General features: G+C 42.1%; 1 protein-coding gene across 1 annotated transcript; it reads right to left on the bottom strand.

Moving 5' to 3' along the window:
- Positions 1-9897: 9897 nt before the first annotated feature.
- Positions 9898-21702, bottom strand: lhx4 (LIM homeobox 4; the record flags this gene model as incomplete). The annotated part of the gene is made up of 6 exons (XM_083768184.1): positions 9898-10286; positions 11240-11411; positions 12071-12225; positions 13764-13966; positions 16211-16382; positions 21624-21702. 6 exons carry the CDS (start codon positions 21700-21702, stop codon positions 9898-9900), a joined length of 1170 nt encoding a protein of 389 aa, XP_083624310.1.
- Between the last annotated feature and the right edge of the window lie 332 nt (positions 21703-22034).

The raw sequence follows: 22034 nt of genomic DNA, 5'->3' as shown, positions 1-22034 counted from the left end.
GTGGCTCCTAACATGCGTGGCAGGTTAAAACTAACCCGTGGCAGATTAAAACTAACCCGGGGCTCCTGACATACGTGGCAGGTTAAAACTAACCTGTGGCTTCCTGTGAGGTTAGGTTTGGGTTTTGGATAGGGTGTGACTAATGCCTGTCAGACAAAAATGTCATAGATCCATGTCAGCAGTAGATAGACTGCAATGCATGGGTAGTCTGTAGCATCAATTCAAATTACATTTGTATCTGTTCTTCTAAAGTGCCTGACGTGAACTGACACGTAATTGAGTTGTGCTTTTGTTTCTTGTTTCCCCCCCCCCCCAGGGGGGGGGAAACAAGAAACAAAAGACAGGAAATGTAGATAAAGTAAGGGATGGTCCATCCGTCTGGGAATCGAACCAGGGACTCACTCATAGCATGTGGTATACTATGCGCCTAACCATTCGGCTATCAGCTCACCCTACTGAGAAGGACAGGAAACACTTTCTATCCAGGCCATGTCCTTTGCCAATTTCATAACCCATATTAGGAGAAGAGGCCCTTGAAAATTAAAAACAATCATGACATTTGGGCAGTTCTGTGCCTAAGTGCCCTCTCCATAGGAAAGATCTCCACCTTCCCCAGACCATTTCCAGACTAGTCTAGTAAAGCAGTCCTCCAGGAGTTGACAGGAGCCCTTTTGAGTATTCAACCAAATCTGATCCATGATGCCATAAAGAAGGAAACCAGTGACCCCCTCCCCCCCAACCTGTATCCATCCCCCTTCCATTGTTATGCATTCTATACACAGGCAGCCATTAGCCAGTTACCGTATTTCCAAAGCCTGTTTGGGACCCATGTGTTGTCTCCCTGTTGCTTCCTAAACCCTGTTATGCTGCCTTGAGGTAAGGGAGGGTGACGGCGGTGGTGTCTCTCCTGTGCTCGTCTGCGAGACTCTGACACTAAGCCCATTATGCTTCCATTATGGGGCCTCCATTCTCCTCTGAGCTTTTCGCTTTTGACACCGTTATCTATACCTCTCTAAAACCGCAGACCCCCCCCCCCCCACACACACACCCCAATACAGCTCAATGTGTAGTTATACTTTGTTAAAAGACAGTGTTGCACAAGGGAAACAACCAATCTATGAGCTCACAAAGCGCAGTGAACATGTAGATCGTCTATTGTCGGCGTCAACATCGTACACAACAGAACATAAATTAAACATCAACCATTCTATACTTAACGTTTATGCGTTTTACAAGTCGTCTGTCCCTCAACCTCACTCATCTCTCTCTCTCTTTGTCTGTCTTTCATTCTCTCATTCTGTGTGAGTCTCTCTCTCTCCCTAACAGCATTAAGGACAGATGGCCCGGTTTGGGACACGGATGAATCCAGAGCACTCTCCTCCATCTCTTCTCGTTGCCAATCTCAGCACACTTTTTTTTTGTCTTAACCCTCATCATCGCTCTAAACACTCACTCTCTCTATTCTTTAATATCTTTTCCCTCTTGTCTCTCCCCATCACTCTTTCGGTATAGCCTTTTTCACCCTTTCTTAAGCCTAATTCATACTCTGTCACACGCATCGTGCATCGCGGCGCATTGTTAGCTTGTTGCGTCACCTCTTCCATCTCTTTCTTTTTGCAGCACTTTTGTCTGTCTGTCTTCTGCCCATGGCAGGGACTAAAAGCAATAGCATGTCTTGTTAGCCAACGCTTAATGCTGCCAAACCCCCCCCCCCCCCCCTCTTGCTGCACCGCCCTCACACCCACAAGGTCTGTGGCTGTGAATTCAACAGTAAGCAGAAATCCCCTTTGCTGCTGAAATGCATCCCACTAATATCAGAGCTAGAGAGTAGAGAGAGGTGCTCATTCATTGGGGGGGGTGTGTGTGTGTGTGTGTGTGTGTGTGTGTGTGTGTGTGTGTGTGTGTGTGTGTGTGTGTGTGTGTGTGTGTGAGTGTGTGTGTGTGTGTGTGTGTGTGTGTGTGTGTGCGTGTGTGCGCATGTGTGGGCTTGTGCTGTGAGTGCATGTTAAGGCTATACGTTCCAAAGCCCTACACTCAGTTTATAGTGATGAGCAAGCATTTCTGGACAGTCAATCAGGACCGCAGAAAGCAGCCATCAAATAAGCCACAAGACAGTAGTTTGGCCTAGAGGCCAAAATAATTCAGCACAAACATATTTGTGCCCCTTGTTGTTAATACCGGACTTTACAGATTGTTTTGCTGATTATTAGTTGACAATGACATGTGAAGCAAACTATTGTAATGAGACTCTGTTCCCCATGTCATAGCTGGCTCATGCCATGACAAAACATCAGGAGCAGGAGACAGAGACAGTCGAAAAGTTGAACAACATATGTTTATTAAATAATAGGCCTGTAACAGTCAGGAGGAACTGCAGTAGGCCTACTGAACAAAACTATACGTATCCTATGGAGTGTGTAGTCAGTAAAGTAAGTCAGTGCAGGCCCGCGGGAAGTAGCCTACTTTACACTATACTAGAAGGGGCTGAGTGTTTAGTAGGGGTGCGCGCGCGCCGCAGAAATGCTCGTGCATGTGCCTCGTGCGCTCGCGTTTTCGCGCATTTTCACACGGAAAAGTGGCTTTTACTTTCCCTCTCCTCTCCACACGCAAGTTATATGAACAAACTGACAAAATGTATCATAAAAAGGCATAGGCCTATTTAGGCTACACGTACATGACATTGGCAAGGCGCCGATATCAAAACAAAACATATAAATTATTATATCCCTATTATACAACAGACGAGCTGACAGCGCAGCGCACTTGGGCTCGGCGACCCAGGTGTTGTATCGTCATCATTCATCATAGATCCCTCCCCGTAAGAATCTAATATCTTAACAATAAATTGCAGCAGCATTCAGCAGTTCAGTTGGCACGGCGGCCATAGTAATTAGTAAATACTATATTTCTCACTGCAATAGTGACTATTAGAGAAATAATATAGTTAAATAGTAAATGTTTTACCTTAAACCCCAAATGTGCTCTTGCGTTCCGGGGTGGTTAATTCCCTCACCATGGCATTTACTGTATATCCAACGTGTGTTACTTGTCCAGAATGTCATTATGTGTGAGGGTAATAACAGTAGGCCTATAGTCGCCTCGCCTGGCTCATGGCTGCAGGTGCAGGGGCCGTGGCCGCCCGGGCGTGCAGGTAGACTCGAGCTCGGCCCCGGCTGAACACTGCTGCTGTTATTATTGTCCTCCGACGACGACGACAACTTCACGACATTGTCCTCCTCGACGTTAGCACTCCCCTGCTGAACACTGCTGCTGGTGCTCATGAAGGGTTCATGAACTAGGCTTGGACCCACCAAAGAAATCATCACTCATTCTCTTCTGAGCCATGTTGACATTGACAACAACACGTGTACACAGTCAGGCTGACCGGAGAAATTCAAATCCGTGCGCCGCCGCCGTGCCGCGCGTAAAGGTAACCGGAAATAGCGTCAGCAGCAGTGTAGTTTAAGAATACTATTTATTTTATCCTCCAACCAGTCCACTTTTTATTTATATAAATAATAACGTGACATTTATATTATTCATAGGACTATTCTTTTTTCCTTTCCCCCCCTCCTGTTCGAGGGGGTGCTTCAGCCCCTCCAGCACGTCCTACTTCCCTCAGCCATGAGTCAGTGGTGTAACGTGTAAGTGTATTATATGGATGTGTGATAAATGTGGATGGAAAGAATAATCAAACATAACTGAAAGAAAGCAGGGAGTGGAGGTGTCATGTCTGGATCTCTCGTAGTCGTCTGGCAGGAGCATTGTATTTATAGCCTTTGGAGGACACCGGGCCCAGGTGCTCTCCCATTAGCCATCAGGCTAATTGGGGAGTAAAATGGGCACAAATAATTGGCCACTGTTTAAAATAATCAAGGACACACATGGCAATGAACCACAACTGCACACCTGTTGTCTTGTCCCTGTTTTACTTGATTTCATCATTGGAATAACTGGAGGACAGAAAGTGGTTAACTAAAATCAGGGAAAATGAGAAGCTCCTCTCCAGCTCTTGAAAGACTGGATAATCCCTACGATTCCCTAGGCCCAGCTGGGAGAAAGGCCAAAGTGCAGCTTCAGAACTCAAAAAGAAGAATAGAGTCTGCACAAAACGCTCTCTCTAAATTGTATTGCTGCTCGTCAACGTTTTGATCTTAATAGATCTTCATCAGGACATATAGATTCACTATACCTCAACAAAACCCACTCCAGCTCCTGCATGGCATGGCATCCCAGACATCTACATCTAGCCCCTGCAGCAACAGGTCCTCCAAGGCAAGCCTTGCTTTTGCACATGTTCAACCTCTTGGCCATGAATGTCATAAGATGCAGCTTCACAAATGAAAAAAAGAAAACATAACTTCAAATGACGTTACATCAAGAAGACATTTGTAGCACATGTCGGCATACAAACTTTATTCCTTATTCTATCCAAGCTTTTATTTAGAGTAGTCTATTCCTGTACCAATTCCAAGAATACATAAGTCATTTCAAAGGTTCTTACTTAGCCTCCACATTTCTCCAGTTGGAATACAGCAAGCATAAAGCATGTTTTATTGACATTTATTGACGAATTTAAATTCTCTGGGAGTTTTTTTTATTGCTTAAAAAAAAGAAAAACTAGCTTCTTGCATCCTAGTCGGCTGGGAGTGCACATAATATTGACTGATAACTTGCTCCACAATAGGCTACTCCTCACCCTATCCCCCACATAATTAGGCTTATAGTCACGTTGACAATGCACTCCATGGATGTTCTCTCCTCAGCCTCCTTCACCTATAGCTTTCCATCACCTGTTGTCTAGATATTAACATTCCTTAACAGACCTTTTTCATGGCAGCCATAGTGACATAAATAGGTGTTTAATGTTAGGCTACTTCCTTCCCGTCTTACCAATCTTATTTCCACAGTTTACACTTTCCAGTGAGTCAGTATAGTATCTAGGGTACAGTATACATGTGCATGCATGCATAAAGTGAGTGGCAATTTGAGTGGCAAAGTTAGTTTAATGTCGTTTAATGCAATCAGTTAGGCCTTTTCTGTTTGGATGTTTGGGCTGTCAAGACCAGAAACTAGAAAGTAGTATTTTGCCACATTCCCACATAACTAGGCTATAGCGCAGCAAGTGTGCTACCCGGCTGTTTGGCTTGAATGGAACATAAACTTATTATTAAATTATATACACATCTCTCAAGAGTCCTGACTGTCCTGCACAAGCTCTCTTGGCAATGATTAACTCAACCGGCCTCAAGGTGGCGCTATACCAGTCTGCTCTGCTTTATGTTTTGACCTATAAATAATAATAATAATAATAAATGACCTCTTGAAACATATAGTACCACAATGAAGAATGATTTTATTTTTCTCTGCGTATTTTTTCATTGCACGCATACTTTCATCGCATGCATACTTTAATCGTGCGCATACTTTCAGCGCATATTCTTTCATCGCGTATTCTTTGATCGTGTACTTTCATCGCATACTTTTTCTTCACGTACTTTTTCAGTGCATACTTTTTCATCGTGTATGTACTTTTTCATCGCGCGCATACTTTCATCACATATTTTTTCATCACGTACTTTCATCGCGGACTTTCATCCACATATTTGTTCATTGCACGCATACTTTCATCGCACATGTACTTTCATCGCGCATGTACTTTTATCACGCATGTACTTTCATCGCGCATGTACTTTCATCGCGCACATATACTTTGTCACTGCAGATTATTTCATTGCGGATTTCCATCGCATACTTTCAGTTTCATCCGCGCACTTTCATCACATATTTTTTCATCGCATACTTTTCGATCGTGCATGTACTTTCATCGCGCATGTAAATTTTTTCATTGTGTATTTTTTCATCCTGTACTACACAAACAATAGTGCATTCTCTTCTGACCATAGACAGTGTATGTCAATGCTATTTTACCATACAGTTTCCTTTGGGTCCTGAGTCCTGGTGGCTGCATCCCACCGCGACATACACTGGGTAGGCCACTCACTGGCATGACGAAGATGTGTGCTCCGTGGAGTGCCCTTTTCTAGTTATTCCTGGATTCACTCTCTCTTCTGTCTGCCTTTGCTCTCTCTCTCTCTCTCTCTCTCTCTCTGTCTCATTACTTTTGTGAAGGACATATAAAACATATTATTATTATTATAATGAAGTATTATTATTAGCAGTAGTATATTAGTATTACATAGTGGGAAAGGCTTGGATTTACATTAATCCAACCTTAAGTGTACAACCTTGAGGGTGTCATTGGGAGGCCTCCATTTGACTCAGGCACCACTCTAAGATCCACTCTGTCATCCTGCAGATCATTGTTCACTGCAGGCAGGAGGGGATCATTTGGGAGAGAAAAATGTCCTGTCCTGATGCAACAAGATTGAGTTTTTGGGCCAAACAAAATAGTATCTGTTTTGCATGTATAATTTATTCCCTTTAGCATCAGAAGGAAAATAAGAACTGTTTCCTTCAGGAAGTTTGTAATAAAAGCTTCCCGATCGATGATAATGGCATTTGCGCTTGTGTTTGTCATCTTCGCAAAAGCAACAGTGGCGGAGTTTCCACAGATTTATTTGTATACTAGTGCTGTAAGTGGCGTGTAAATTATCCTAACTGTCTGTGTGGCTCTTTATCTTTGTAAGGCAGCACTATTAGAGCCTATCCATTAATGCCCATAGCCTGCGCAATCAATGCCTGAATAAAAATCAGCTCGATTTGTGGCGTTTTATGCAAACGTGCAGCAAACTCTAGCCGGGCTGACTCTTTGCTTTTTGTTTTTATAATGCAACAGGAATAGCTAAAACACAAGAGAATCGATATCACTTAAGTTTGGGGTAGGTTGTCCTGGCCTAGACAAATGCTGTGCATTGTTGCATACTAATGAGATACATTTAGAGCCATATAGTGTTGTACATTATCCAGGTTGTCTGTGCTGTAATTCTAGTATAATAGTATGCAGAGTTATGTCACACAGTATGTTTAATGCCTCGGATGCCAGCCTCTAACTCCAACCTTTACACTATGCACACTAGCACATATACAACATAGCTTGACATAATCATTGAGCCTAATGAGTATTTGTGCCATATTCTCTATTTTGTCTGACCACAAAGCATATTTCTCTATATTCCACGAACACAAAGCTGTAGAGAATTAGTTAACTGTACACAGATTACGGAGAGATTTGACTGTGCAAAACTGCAATCTGGTGCTGTGAGAGGATCAGTCGGTGTAGCCAGCAGCCTATCGGTGCTGTGAGAGGATCAGTCGGTGTAGCCAGCAGCCTATCGGATGTACTGTTTTTCTCTCTCCCTCTTTGGCCTGGCTGGGAGTCAGTTTGTTAGTCTTCACTCCACCCCCACCCCCAGAGAGAGAGAGAAAGAGAGAGAGGAGAGGGATCAGAAAAGCAGCATCCATCACTGTTAACTGACTGACCACTGTCTGTTGGAGGTTCCAAATGGACCTCCACAATTGAATAGAGGCCTAAGTGTGTGGTAAATGCTCTCAATGGGTAAATGAATTTGCGGGTTAGCTGTCTTTAGGAGCATTTAGATAAAGGAATAATAATAAAAACACCAGCTATGGATATATTTCTTTGACATATTGATTACAGAGTTCAGCTGCAAATCTTTCATAAATTGCAGATTCATCACCAGAGATGACAATGCCTTTGATGGAACGCCACACATTAAAGAGTGATACACGCAAGGATAACCCAAAGACAATTCAGCTTTATTTTCCTCATATAGATTTGACTGTACACAGTTCATACCATTGCACAGAAGGCATAAATGGATAAATTCAGTGCTCTCTTTTACATCTTTTTCAAAGACACATGGCAATAATAATAAATAGCGCTCATGAAACAAGACGATCAACACGTTTTCAAACTGTACAAAATTTACAACAATTAAGACGCAAAATTCTGAGGCAATAGAGTCTAACAAAAAAGTTGTGATGTGGTTGAATATCATACTCTGAGTGTAGTCTCTTTTTTTGTTGATTTGCTTTCTGGCTGGCGAGTTGGATGCTCTTTTCAGCTGGTACATCAGGATTTGGCAATAAATGTTGAACAAAAATCAATAAATATAGTAAAAGAAAAAAAAGGAAAAAAAAAGAATATGGCTTGTATTTGAATACTTTTTTCTTTTCTTTTTTAAATAGGAAGAGCTTTGTTGTCACAATTTCTCAGACAAAACCAGAATAGCATCACTCTGAATAAGAACTTGTGTATTGTATAATGGTTTCCTTTTCTTATGTCATCTTGCATTATCCACTGAGTTGACACAATTGAACGGGCCTAATTAAATCAAGCAAGCCATTCTTCTCATATCTCACCTGGAGATTGCATTTATAAAGAATTTGAACTGTTGGCCCTAGATTATGATAAACCTTTCACTCAACAGGAAGTCCACTAAGATGTGTAGGCTACCAGAAAACATACGCCAGCACATCGGCCGTGTCAATAACCATGCTAGCCACAGTGTCAACCGCTGTAGTGTGTGGCTCTGAGCTACAGTAAGTCTGCTAATCCCTCTGACGTGGGCAATGGGAGGACAAGCCGATGCCACAGCTGGTGCATTTCAGCAAGAAGAGAAGCTAAGAATGACCTGTCAGTCAGTATAAAGGGACATTTTCCACCACCTTCATAACACTAAGAAGGGTGTGTTTGTTTTCTACTTTAAGATGCATGTTTTGTAATTGTGTAACAGTTTACTTTTTCCTCACAATTATTCGTAATTAAATCCGTAGGCAATTTCCAAGCATTATAAATGGATATCACCTTGCAGATAACTGTGCATTCAAAAGAAGACATTAATTATTGTAATGATCTGCATATCATTAAAATGGCCATGTTGCCCTTGCATTTCTCCACATCATGAATGTGTTACAATAGAAAGCTTGCATCCTGGCAAGGTTGGAATTAACATGAATACTGACAGAAGTCAACCCATGAGTCTGGACCAGACCCCATTACATGAACAAGAACAAGTCAAGCACCTGTGAATGAAGTAGAGAGACCAGCTATGTAGTATGTTTTTTCCCCTCCAGCCGAACAGAGGACACCTCAGCTTCTACAAACAGATGGGTAGACAAACGAACAGACAGACCCAATGGCCATCTACTGTACGTCCTAATAACTTAGTAATGTAAGCTCCAGCAACACATTTAAAAAACGTTAGCATGGTTCAAAAGTCACACTTGTGCCACTGCTCTTATATAAATTTCTCTACCAATGAAACACTGTTTTTGCCTTGTGCATACATCTCTCTTCCTCTCTTTCTCTCTGTATTCCTGTCCTTACCCGCAGAAAAAGAAGAGAAAGAGTAAAGTGCGTTGCCAATGTAAAGGCTTTATTATGGCCGGACAGAGATCCTACTCATTCTGAATCAGGAGCATGCAGGAACATCCTCCTCTGTCAAGGGTTTAACATCGAGGCTGATGGATAGGAATGGTGTGGCTCATTTTGAGAGGGATGTGATGATCTGTCCTGTGAGCATAATCCACCATTCATGTGATGGAAAACTTCATATCCAAATAATTTTCAGAGTGAAAGAACACAAAGTCAACCGATAACAAAAATCCTATGATACAGTGTTAAGTTTGAACATTCAGTAGCGTTTCATCCAGTCGCTTTATCGAGTGGGGAGCTGTTCTTCTTCTGTGAGTAGTAGCTATTTTCACAGCTCCACCCAACTGTTATGACTGCTGAGGAGCTGAGAGGAATACCTCTTCTCTACACCTCTTTTCCAACATCACATAAACAAACCGTAGCAGAGTCTTGGAGGGTGATAGAAATGTAAAAAGCTGCATTGAGTCTGTTCTCTGTCCTTGTCACTGGTGCTGCCTCACAAGTGTCCCTATACCAATGGTTGAGTCCTCTGTGTCTCAGAACTGGGAATGGTCCATCTCATCCAGCCATGAGGCAGGGCTGGTGGGGAAGTCCGGGTATCCCGTACTACTGCCCGTTGACAGGTCTGAGGTGGGGCCCCCGGCCATGGCCCTCAGAGCCTGCCCTACGCCTCCAGCACCTCCCTGGGCCACTAGACTGTCCATGCTGAAGCCAAGGTTGTTGAGGAGAGGGGTGTGACCAGGCAAGGAGGCAATTGAGGAGGGCGACTGTGGGAGGCCGTAGGGACTTCCTGCTCGGATGTCATGATAGGGCTGTCCTGCAGCGTCGAGAGAGAAACTGCCATTCAGCACACCGCCGTTTGCCACGTCCCCGACACTCCCGTACAGCCCGTTGGTATGGCCCAGGTCTGACAGGATCTGGTCCTCTGTGGTGGGAGAGGAGAGACGTCATTATATAGTTGCTGTCAACAATGTGAACATTACATTGTTTAAATACAATGCATTATATTTTATAGTTCCATATGCATAAGTGCTTCTATGAATGGGATTTTCAGGGGCAATATTATGTAGTAATTAACAGAGGCAAGTGACCTGGGTGCTGGAGTAGCCACTTCACTAGTGAATTAGTTTTTCTTAGTAAGGCAAAGAATGGGAGAGAGGTTATGATTTGCCAATTCAGCCGGAACAAAGGAAGCCTGTATGTGTACAATTACAAAGTATTTGTCTCAGTCACATCCCCTCCTCTGAGCAGTTCCAATAACAACCCCCGTGCCTTCCTCCCAGAGCACTTTCTCTCTAATTGACTAAAAGCTTCACCTTCTTTATAGAGTTTCTGCCACCGTGTTTTCATTTCTCGTAAAAGAAAAATGGCCTCCTTTTTAAAAGTGGCTGGGGGACTTTTATGACTACCCAAAATGGGGGTTTGCAAACATTAAATAACTATAAAAAAAAGAAAGAAACATGGGGATGTCTAAAATGACATGTGTACAACTGCAGGTGACTGCAAGCCCTCTGTTTTCCAATAAGCTCTGTCATAGTGACAAGAAGAGGTGGAATCAGCGAATATACTGTATAGCGATGTGAGAGGAATGGGGCAGATTTTTGGATTTGCATATGCTTTAATTACTGTTCAACAGGAGATGCCAGGATGCCATGTCAATGCAAATCTTTTGGCTCCCATATACTGTATAGTACCCACAGTACCCAAAACCCTTTCAATAAAGAATGCATCAATTACTTTACATAGTAAAGGGCATTATCTACAGAGCAAGATCTGGAAGTGTCAATTTAACTCTGAAAAGGTAGAAATTGGACCTGTAAATGTTTATTGTTCAGCATTAATGTATCACTTTCGTTATGTCTGCAATATAATACAAACCTCTGAAGCTGAGTTCACTGTCACTGAGTCCTGCATCGTCAGCTGAGCTTTCCTTTTCTATCTTGGTTCCTCCCCGGTTACGTTTGACGCTCTTATAGAACTGACCCCAGCGATGCCGACCAGCATCCTTCTTCAGACGCTTTTCCTTTGCCCGCCGGTTCTGGAACCAAACCTGACAGGGAGGAACAGACGTGAAAGAGAAAAAGAGTTGGACAATCAGTACAACTTTTTCTATCCACCCAGAACAGTAGTTCTCAACCAGTGGACCGGGTCCACCTGTGGTCCTTTAGGTAGGGGGTTCCAGGTGGCCCCCAGCTAAAGCATGGAGAGTTGGTAAACAAATGGACCCTTGTAGATCATTAACTCTTGAGAGCGTAAAATTAAACCAAATGGGCCCTTCATTTTATTCTTTCAAGAGTTAAATTATTGTTAAACATCTGCATTACTTAATTCACAAGAAGTCTACACACAATTAGAGAATTTAGAAGAATTGTTATTTTGATCAATGTTTGCCTGTTATCTCTCCAATGCACAATGCATCAATGCAGCATGGAATATTTGATTAAATCAAATGTTCTACATTTTTGGTCAGAGAGAGCTGACCACCGGAGCTGAAATAACGTTGAGCGGTGGTGAGTAAAAACAGAAAGGGCTGGAGCGGTGGCGGTGGTTTGCTCTTCACCGCGGCTTGTGACGTCATGTTGTAAATCCAGACTATGTATGAGCCTTAAATCTCATCAAATGGTGGTCTGTGGCTAAAATGCCAAATAAATACGAAAAAGGTTGAAAAACACGAAACCAGTAGAACCATATGAGATATAAGGACCATACCTGCACAACTCTCATGTCCAGCCCGGTCTCAGACGACAGCTGCTCTCTGACATGGCGCGCTGGCTTCGGAGAATTCTTATACGCACTTTTGAGGGTCTCCAGCTGTTTGGCTGTGATAGTGGTTCTTGGTCTCTTGGCCCCAGCCTCCGAATCATCTGAAGAAAAGGTCAGTAATATAATAATAATAATAATTAATTGCATTCTTATAGCGCTTTTTTCAAGTGCTCAAAGTGCTTTACAATGGTTCATTCATTCATACATTGGGAGGTGAAGCGGCGCCAGCGTCCTCACTTCCCACATTCACACACCAATGGTGGCAAGCTTACACCAACCAACTCATTGGAGGCAATGTAGGTTTCAGTGTCTTGACCAAGGACACTTCGACATGTGGACTGGAGGAGCCGGGATTCAAACTGCCGACCCAGTGATCAAGTGTGACACATCTAATTACATTGTGTGTGTTGCTAATTTTTTATAGTATGGTGATTTCTTTTATGACAGAATTTGGCATATACCTTTTTTTGTACAAGATAGTATAGCATGTGGTATTTGTTCTTAAAGGATATTTTAGATTATTTTATTCAGATACAGGATAGACAAACTGTATAGGAAACTGAGTAAGCGCAGAGAGGAGAAAGAAATGCACCACAGGTATCCACTATCCAGTCATGGGACGTTGCAATTACCGTGTATTTGTCATAGTATAGTATGTATGATGTATTTTCTAAGTCATAGTATGTATGATGTATTTCTCAATACATAGTGTACGACATATCTTTGTTCAGTTTTAAGATGTAATTTTGAAGTCCTAATGTACAGTAAGTAGTATATGACATACTGTATTTCTGAAGACACAATATAGTAAGGTATAAGTAAGGTATAGTAAGGTTTAAATACACATTTCTTGATTAATATTGTAGTACTAGTATGGTATAATATATTTTACCATTCTGAAATACGTCATACATATTATGTATGACGTATTTCAGAATGGTAAAATAATCTCAGAAAGTGGAAGGATGTTATGTAGCAGTTAACAGGCCCAAATGCAGTTGGATGAAGTTGCTAACAACAAGAACTTCATGCAACAAGATGGAACTCTTTTAAAGCATGACACATCTTGACATTTACGCTAAAACCTCAGCCAGGCAATATTTTCGCTCAGCTCTTCCATTATTGTTTTTGGTTTACTTTTAATGTTTAAAAGCATTGTGGCTTATAAAACAGCCCTTCACGTCGGAGGACAGGTGAAGCCCTTGCCCTTGTATAGCATAGATGTGTGTTAAATGGAGTGAATGGTCATGTGTGGAGCTGTATTATTGTCCTCCTGCAACTGTCCCATGCACTCCCACAGCAGAGGACATAAATCTGTCCAGCCCAGGGTGCCAGAGTAGTGGAGTTACTGGGGCGCTGCCATAAAAGAGCATTGCTTCACTTTACATAATCAATCAGAGACGCACGGAAATCTCCATGATACGCAAAGAGACCGAGAGAGAGAACGAGAGAATAAGAGGGAGAAGATAAAGTGACAAAGACCGCACAGACAGAGAAACACTGCCTGCAAGAAAACAGTTGTGAGTGTTTAAAATGGAACCAAATGGAACTTTCACGGTTCCATTTGGTGTTGTGTTTCTACACTCTCAGAGTTAAACGAACACTGAGAGGATTTGACACCGCAGAGAGAAAGACCTACCATTTTGTTTGGCTGTCTCATAGTCCTCCTTGCAGACGAGCCTCCCATCCTCCATGAGGTAGAACTCGTCCCCGGTGGCCAGCTGTCGACTGCACATGACACAGGCGAAGCAGTGCAGGTGATACACAAAGTCCTGCGCCTTCCGCACCACCTGCGTCGGAGGGATCCCCTGTTGGCATGACGCACATTTTGTCCCAAAACGTCTGCAGGGAAAACGAGCGAGACAGAGAAAGAGAAAGAGAAAGAGAAAGAGAAAGAGAAAGAGAAAGAGAAAGAGAAAGACATACAGAGATGGAGACGCTTGTCAACATACATTAGGTTGCATATTCAGGACATAGAAAAACGAATCAGTCATCAGCATATACACAGTAAACTCCTGAGTGTTAATGTAATACGTACTAATGGAACCAAATGGATGTTTATGGTTTTGTAACTCAGAGTGTAGTGTACACTCTCAGAGTTAAATGAACACTGAGGCCTCTGCTGCGTGCACTGCATGCCGTCTAAAATCACCTGTGGTATCCTTCTGCTATTTGCATCACTTCACAGGCTGATGAAGAGAGTGAGACCAAACGTGATTAAAATGACATGCATGATGCCTGCTCTTTCCACACCAGCTAAGAATGATGGCACAGTGTCTTTATTAATAGTTGTGCCAGCTGTGGTATGGGGGGGGGGCTGTACTGGAATGCATTTCCGTTAGCAATAGACCTGTCCTCCACTTGATGGATGGATAGGATCAATGCGGGTGTGGTGGTGGTGGTGGAGGAGGGGGGGGGGGTATCAGGGCATGTGTTATATGAGTGTGTGTGTGTGTGTGTGTGTGTGTGTGTGTGTGTGTGTGTGTGTGTGTGTGTGTGTGTGTGTGTGTGTGTGTGTGTGTGTGTGTGTGTGTGTGTACTATTTGGGTGTATGTTCGTGCATACATAATGGCTGCGAGTATACCATGTGTGCATCTGTTGGTGCATGTGTGCGTGCGTGAGTGAGTGCGTGCGTGTGTGTGAGTGAGTGAGTGTGCATGCGTGTGAGTGTGTGACGTGGCTGTGTTTGCAAATGAGGTGGTGAGAAAGAGTAGAGGAGGAAGAGGAGGAGCAGGAGGAGGAGGAGGCGGCGTGATCACAGTAAACACACTCTGAGGAGAACCAATAAAGCCCTGACTCAGGAGAGGTTTTAAATCACACAACCCATCCAAAGAAATAAAACCTTCCCTTTCCACAGACCAAGGTGAAGTCTCACGACTGCTGGGAAACAACCGGGCATGCATGGCTCTCAGTGTGTGTGTGTGTGTGTGTGTGTGTGTGTGTGTGTGTGTGTGTGTGTGTGTGTGTGTGTGTGTGTGTGTGTGTGTGTGTGTGTGTGTGTGTGTGTGTGTGTGTGTGTGTGTGTGTGTGTGTGTGTGTGTGTGTGTGTGTGTGTGCGTGCATGCGCAGCATATGAGCATATTCCAGTTCTGGTCAACCACTGTCTCCAGCCTCTCTCTCTCCCTCTCTCTCAGTAGTCCACCATAGCAGCTTGTTTGAGTATTGAGATGTGCACCCCCCCCCCTCCCATGTCCCCAGGGCCAGCTAATACAGTTAGCCTTCACTCTGAGACCCCAGAGCTTTTTAGGTCTCATTGAAGCTTTGGACATTAAAACCTCTCAAACATGATTTAGTAAAAAGCTCAGTGCAGATCGTGTTTTGGATACAAGTCAAACTTAATTTTCTTCTTTTTAATGCCTCGGAAATTCAATTGTTTAAAGGAAGAACAACAACAAAGTAAGAGAAATAAATAAGAAAAGAAAAGAAAAGAAAGAAAGAAAGAAAGAAAGAAAGAAAGAAAGAAAGAAAGAAAGAAAGAGTAGTCTGGAGTGCTAAAGACTTGAGCCTCACAGATCTGGAGTTGAACTTTTGATTGAGGTGGGGGTTTCTTTATGTAAAATCTCATTTAAAATTATTACATTTTAAATGTACTACGTAAAAATTATTACGTAGTCAACTTGATAACTAGTGTAAACTGCATGTTGTTGAGATATTAATTTCATAAACCTGCAGCAAATACTGTTAGTAGGCCCAGTGTCCAAATAAATAATGCAGGTAAATGTATTGTGGATTTTCACAAATCAATAGCCAATAGTATAAACCTAGTAAACTATTACGTGAATTTTCAAGAATCAATATGCTATAGCCTAGCCTACTGTGGAATTTGTAATGATTCACACTGTGAATCATTACAAAATCCACTGTAAGTATATATACACCCTACAGAGCTTCAACTACAAAAAGCCTTCACAGTTGAATCCGGATTTGTAGGCTGACTCTTTTTGCCTTTTCATCATAAATGAAGAGACGAAGGCTGACCAGTGACCAAATTACAAAATTATTAAAAAATAAAGGTCACATATTATTTAAATGTAGATATACCGTACCGGTATCATGTGAATGAATGCAAAATAGGCCTATACTCACTTGAAGAAATCCTCTTTGCAATAAACATTTCCCGCCCGCGAGAAACACTTGTCTGCCAGCGGCGTTTGACAGTCGGCGCACTTGAGGCACTTTGAGTGCCAGTGTCTGTCCAGCACCTTGAGAATGAACTTGTCCAGGATGTGTTGACTACAGCCCGCACACTGAGGGATCTCTGTTGGGAACGGAAAAACACACGAACGGTTACAATGCATTCCAAACGCAAAATGCCTATAAGAATCTTATTTCTCCCATGCATGCGATCCCTGCTATATATGACCTAATAATACTGGTCAGGCTATAAAGGCACAAACAAACAATAAATTAGCATCTAGCCGCTGCCATTTCATAAGCTCAGCAGCAGCCAAATCATTCACATTCAATAGCGTATCGGCTATAATGTGCTCTGCTCAGGGGTTTGAGGCCTGTTCGTCATTCCAACATTCAGTCACTGACTGTTGCCGTAAAAACGTGATGAAATGGGACCGTTTTCCAAGCAGCAGCTATATAAGCACACACTCTTTTTTGACAAGCCTATTGATTTAGAGATTTTTTTTGTTTATCGATTAGGCTACCTCTCATATATGCCTCTTTGTTTTTCTGTATACATTGATGGCACCAGTCTCAGACAATCAGAGAGACAGACAGACGGACAGACAGACAGACAGACAGACAGACAGACAGACAGACAGACAGACAGACAGACAGACAGACAGACAGACAGACAGACAGACAGACAGACAGACAGACAGACAGACAGACATTTTACACACAACATGTATAACCGCTCCTATCCAGCAGAATAACAAACGCTCCAACTGATATCTCAAGGTTGTTTATTTCCCCAAGACAACGTGAAAAACTGCAACACAAAACATAACAATATCCTTTTAAACACAATGAAACATGAAATATGAATGTCCTTGTGTCCGTATTATATATAAAGAAACACAATGAGATGTACACAAACAATTAAACGATCGACAGAATTACAACACTGTTTACAAACAAAGAAAACAACAACATGTAACATACCGTGCGTGCGCCTTCTGCAGATTATTTTAGGAGAGCTACGTTATCTTCTCTTATATTCTTTATTTAAGGACACTCTTTTTAGCCGTGGGAAGAGCTCCTTGCACCACTGAAACTCAGCTTGTTCTGAGTTCAGCTCACACAAGTGCAATCAATGCTGCCTCACTCTAATCACAGGGCTCTGCTCCTGCATGCCCTTCTATAGGTCATAATGAACAGCAATAAGGACCAGGCACCACACACAGCATGCAAATACAATATGTACCCAAATAAACATACATATAATGTTCACATATTATACATTTTCAGAAAGGTAAGCAATAAAATAGAATATTACAAAATACCCATTGCTGGGACAGCTACAACATGGGATATTAGCCTTATTTTCTCAGCACGGAGCTTTCTTTATAACACAAGTACTTTATTCTATTTTATTTTTTATTATAGTCTATAAGTTTAATCTAAACACTGTCCTTAATATTGAAAACTATTTTATAGTTTATTATATTACACAATTGTATTGGATGTTTTGAAACGGTTGAAATGGCTCGTGCTATTTACAGCCTCCTATAACAGTCCGTTTTCTCAATTTGCAAAATAATAATAACAATCATCATAATAATAATAACAATTCTGTCAAGTCGTGTTAATATATTATTATTATTATTTATTAAATATAAATATAGCCTTATGCCTATAGACTGTGGCGGGTTTTCTTTATATGAATCATTTGAATGCATAACGAAGTGAATGTCAACATTATAATCTATATTCAAAATCAGCGAGGAAACGTGATGAAGGTGACAGGCCTTATAGGACAGATCCTGAAAATCACATCAAACGGGGAATTAAAAAAACAAGTGTTAAAACACCAATAGTTCTTTTGTAGAGAAGATATTAGGATTGCAGTCATGCAGTCAGTATAGGACTGCCTATATGGCTGTGTATATAGGCCTATATATGTTCAAACTCAGAGGAAGTTCTTTCATTATAGTATACAGAGAGGCTCAACGAGCACACGAAAATGCATGAAATCCTGCACGCTTGCGTCTAAACGTCAGGTGAGGTCAGTTTAAAAAACAAAACTGTAGCATATTTGAATATATGAAGTATTCTCATAATGAGAGAATGAATCGCCATCTGTCTGAGAGAGAGACGCAGAGAAAACGCAGAATATCACCATTAATGCAAGAACGTGCCAAATCAGTCACTGATTTGGGGTTATTTAGTGCAACGTTGCCTGTTCATTGATTGATTGATTGATTGAATGTTTTATTTCACAGTATGCCGAATGGGTATAGCCTACATCAGTGGTTCCCAAAGTGGGGTCCGGGGACCCCCAGGGGTACCTGAGGGAGTTCCAGGGGGTCCCCAGCTAAATGATAGTTTGTAACCAAATGGACCCTTATTGGTCTGTAACTCTGAGAGTGTACAAATTGAACCAAACGTTTTGGTTCCATTTGTACACTCTCAGAGTTAAATTAACATTGATTTAACAATATAAATTGGGGTCTAGATAGAAATGCCTAAATGCATGTCGAACTGGAGGGGGTCCTTGAAATTAAGAATCACTGCTAGAGCCGTTAAAAATCTTCTCTTATGGGGGTCCCTGGCATATCTCTTCAAATGGGGGTCCGCGGGGCTATAATTAGTGTCTATTTGGGGGTCCTTGACATGAAAGAGTTTGGGAACCAATGGCCTACATTTCAAACGAAAGCACAAGACGTCACTTAATTGTTTACAACAGGGTCCACCATTTTCAATTCATCAGAACATTCAAGAGACGTACAAATATATACACTTCTATAAAACAAACAGGAAATCCTCTTCATTATCTTCGGATACACCGATTGTCAGTGTTATCTGAACAGGCAAAGTTGCATTAATAACCCCGTCTTTGTTTCACTCTCCATTATAAGAAGCTAGATCTAACAGTTTATGGTACATGCAGTCCAGTGGTTGCAGGGGTTGTATAATGCCTATATGTACCTGATGTGACTTTTCAAAATGTAGCCTATAAAATGTAGGCTATAGTTGAGGAGCCTGAGTGGAATAATGTGGAGGGACCGTGCAGTGAACGGATAGGTGGTGCTGAAAGGAAAGCACGACGATCTTGGCAACGTGCACCGAGCACGCTAGAGGTCTAATGGCGAGGTCCCACATTCTCTCTTCAGTTCACACACACACACACACACACACACACACACACACACGCACACACGCACACACGCACACACGCACACACACACACACACACACACACACACACACACACACACACACACACACGCACGCGCGCACGCACGCAGCACACGCAGTGTGTGACGCACGCGCGCACACACAGACACACACACACACACACACACACACACACACACACACACACACACACACACACACACACACACACACACACACACACACACACACACACACACACACACACACACACACTCCTTGTAAATCTCGCTACACTTTGGACCTCTTGCAGAGAGGCTCAAGTGACCTGCCTGCATATCTTGGCGGATCTCGGCTGTCCAGCAGCACCTTGCACTGCATGGCCAGGAAGCAGCCAGCAGTCTCATCGCTTCCATCAGTGAGCCACCCACACACATTCTCACAGATTATGAGGCTCAAGTGTTTAGCACTCAATTGTTTTTTTTCCCAGGATTTTAGAAGGAAAACAGTTCAATGCGGGCGACAGACATGTTGTGTTTGAACGTATGAGAAAAGGCTGCTCTGTTTTTTATTAAACTGAAGACAACATGTACAATGTGCAGCTATATAGAGGCTTGACGTCTGCGGTTGTAATGCAATTATACCCTGATTAAGAAGAGAATAGCAATAACATATTGGCCATAATAAAACGGTTAGATTTATCTATTCCTAGAATAATCCGGTTTTAAATCCAGGATGAAAACTATAGCACCGAGGGGTTGAGTGGCAGGATCTGAACCAAATCTTTTAATCTATCTCCATTTATAAAGTTCAAAAACATCAACCAACTACATGTTTTTTTCTTCTCTTGATAAGCTAAATCCTTCCGATTGTAACTTCACATAATTGGCAAAATAACGTTATGGTTAATAATGTTCCGCCAATACTTTGTTATTTTAGTTGAAATACGTTCTTTAACTCATTTAGCACAAGTCAACATATACGCATGTGTTTGGTGTATTTTCATTTTTCAAAGCCAAGTTGAAAATGTAGCATTCAGTTTGCAATGTAGGAAAATTAGGCCCAAAACATTAAATTATTTGTTTAATTATTAGTGTATCATAATATCACATTGGCATGTGCTGTGTGTGGATTAAAACAAATTTGAGATATAGTTATAGGCCCATCTGTATATTATACTCATGAATAATTATAAGAATATCTTATTTCTACACTTCCATCTTGATTGCACGATCAGATTATGAAGGGCTCGGTCGATATTAACACATGATGACAAAGAATCCTATATATGCAAAAAAGTATAGGCAATTCTCCTATTTGGTGCTGAGAATTAGAACATGGTTGTGAATGATTGATACTGGACGTAAAACATTCTCGCATCCTTTTAAATCGATGGGGAAAACGAATGTACTATTAAGTTATAATTTAATAGTGGTTAAAAGCTCCAATTGACTAATTTGGCTTCCCGAAAAAGACGCAAAACATGATGAGGTATCCGTTTGACCCAGTAATACGCGTCAATCAAAGTCAGAGGGTATTTTGTCTGATGGGTGATGACAACTATAGCGTCTGATCTCTTGACCAGGCTCGTTTACAAATTAACGGCTGTCCGGCATGGGATATAACTATAAGCAGTATAAGCATGGATGCAGATGCAGATGAAACCGAAAAGTTTGTTTCAAATAATTGTAAAATAAGTAAATAAAACGTCATTTTGTTCTGAGGAGGACGGGCACATGACCAAACTATCCTTTCGTTGTAGTAGAATGCATAAGTCTGGCAGAATTATGCCAGTTCTATCCGTTTTTGTGCAGAATGGAGTCATGCCTGCAAAGATAAGTGAGCCTGCAAAGATGAATAAATTGGCCCGGTGTTTTATTGCAATTAAATATAGAGCTGCTTTGAATTCGAAACATAGCCTATACCATGCCCAACATATAAAGCCTTCTTTACCCATTATAATTGTAGCCTATAGGCTATATCATGCCATTGCCATATCACATCAGTGGCCTAGCCATGTGTGATAGCTTAGCCCTCTCTTGGAACTCGGATATTTGATATAGCGTCTCCTCCATGTCCTTTTATAGCGTCAGTCCCTTCGGCCGACTTTTAATTAAACCCCTCTCTCTCTCCTCCTCGGCCATATTAACCCCGCAGCACGTCATTAATCAATAAGGAAAAAAATGAGAATAACAGAAAGCCTTACGTTGCATTGGCACTCCAAGAATTTCTGGTAAACCCTTCACAGGACTCTCTGTCGGTAGAACCGCCGTACTTTGCATCATGGTGATCCGAACACACACACATGCATACACCCCGCAACAAGGTGGGCGCGAGCTCACGTCCTTTTTTAATCAAGAAAAAAAAGAAAGAAAGTCTGGTGATGAAAAATAAAAATAATTTCAAGAGCGGTCCCCCTCGCCCTGCCGTCCCGTTATAAGTCCCGCTGTGATTTTTTTTCTTCCGCTCTCTCTCTATTCCTATAGGGATGGATGCTGTCCGTGGCGTTCCCGTGCCGTTCCGTGCGTGGATATTGTCCCCTGCTCTTTTGGAGTGGATGAGACAGACAGGCTGCTCGCTCCATTCAGCGCTGCAGGGGCGGCGGGCCATGACGTCA

Source organism: Protomyctophum parallelum, assembly GCF_964188405.1.
Source record: "Protomyctophum parallelum genome assembly, chromosome: 6".
In the NCBI taxonomy this organism is placed as follows: Eukaryota; Metazoa; Chordata; class Actinopteri; order Myctophiformes; family Myctophidae; genus Protomyctophum; species Protomyctophum parallelum.
This window is presented reverse-complemented; position numbering and strand designations above follow the sequence as displayed.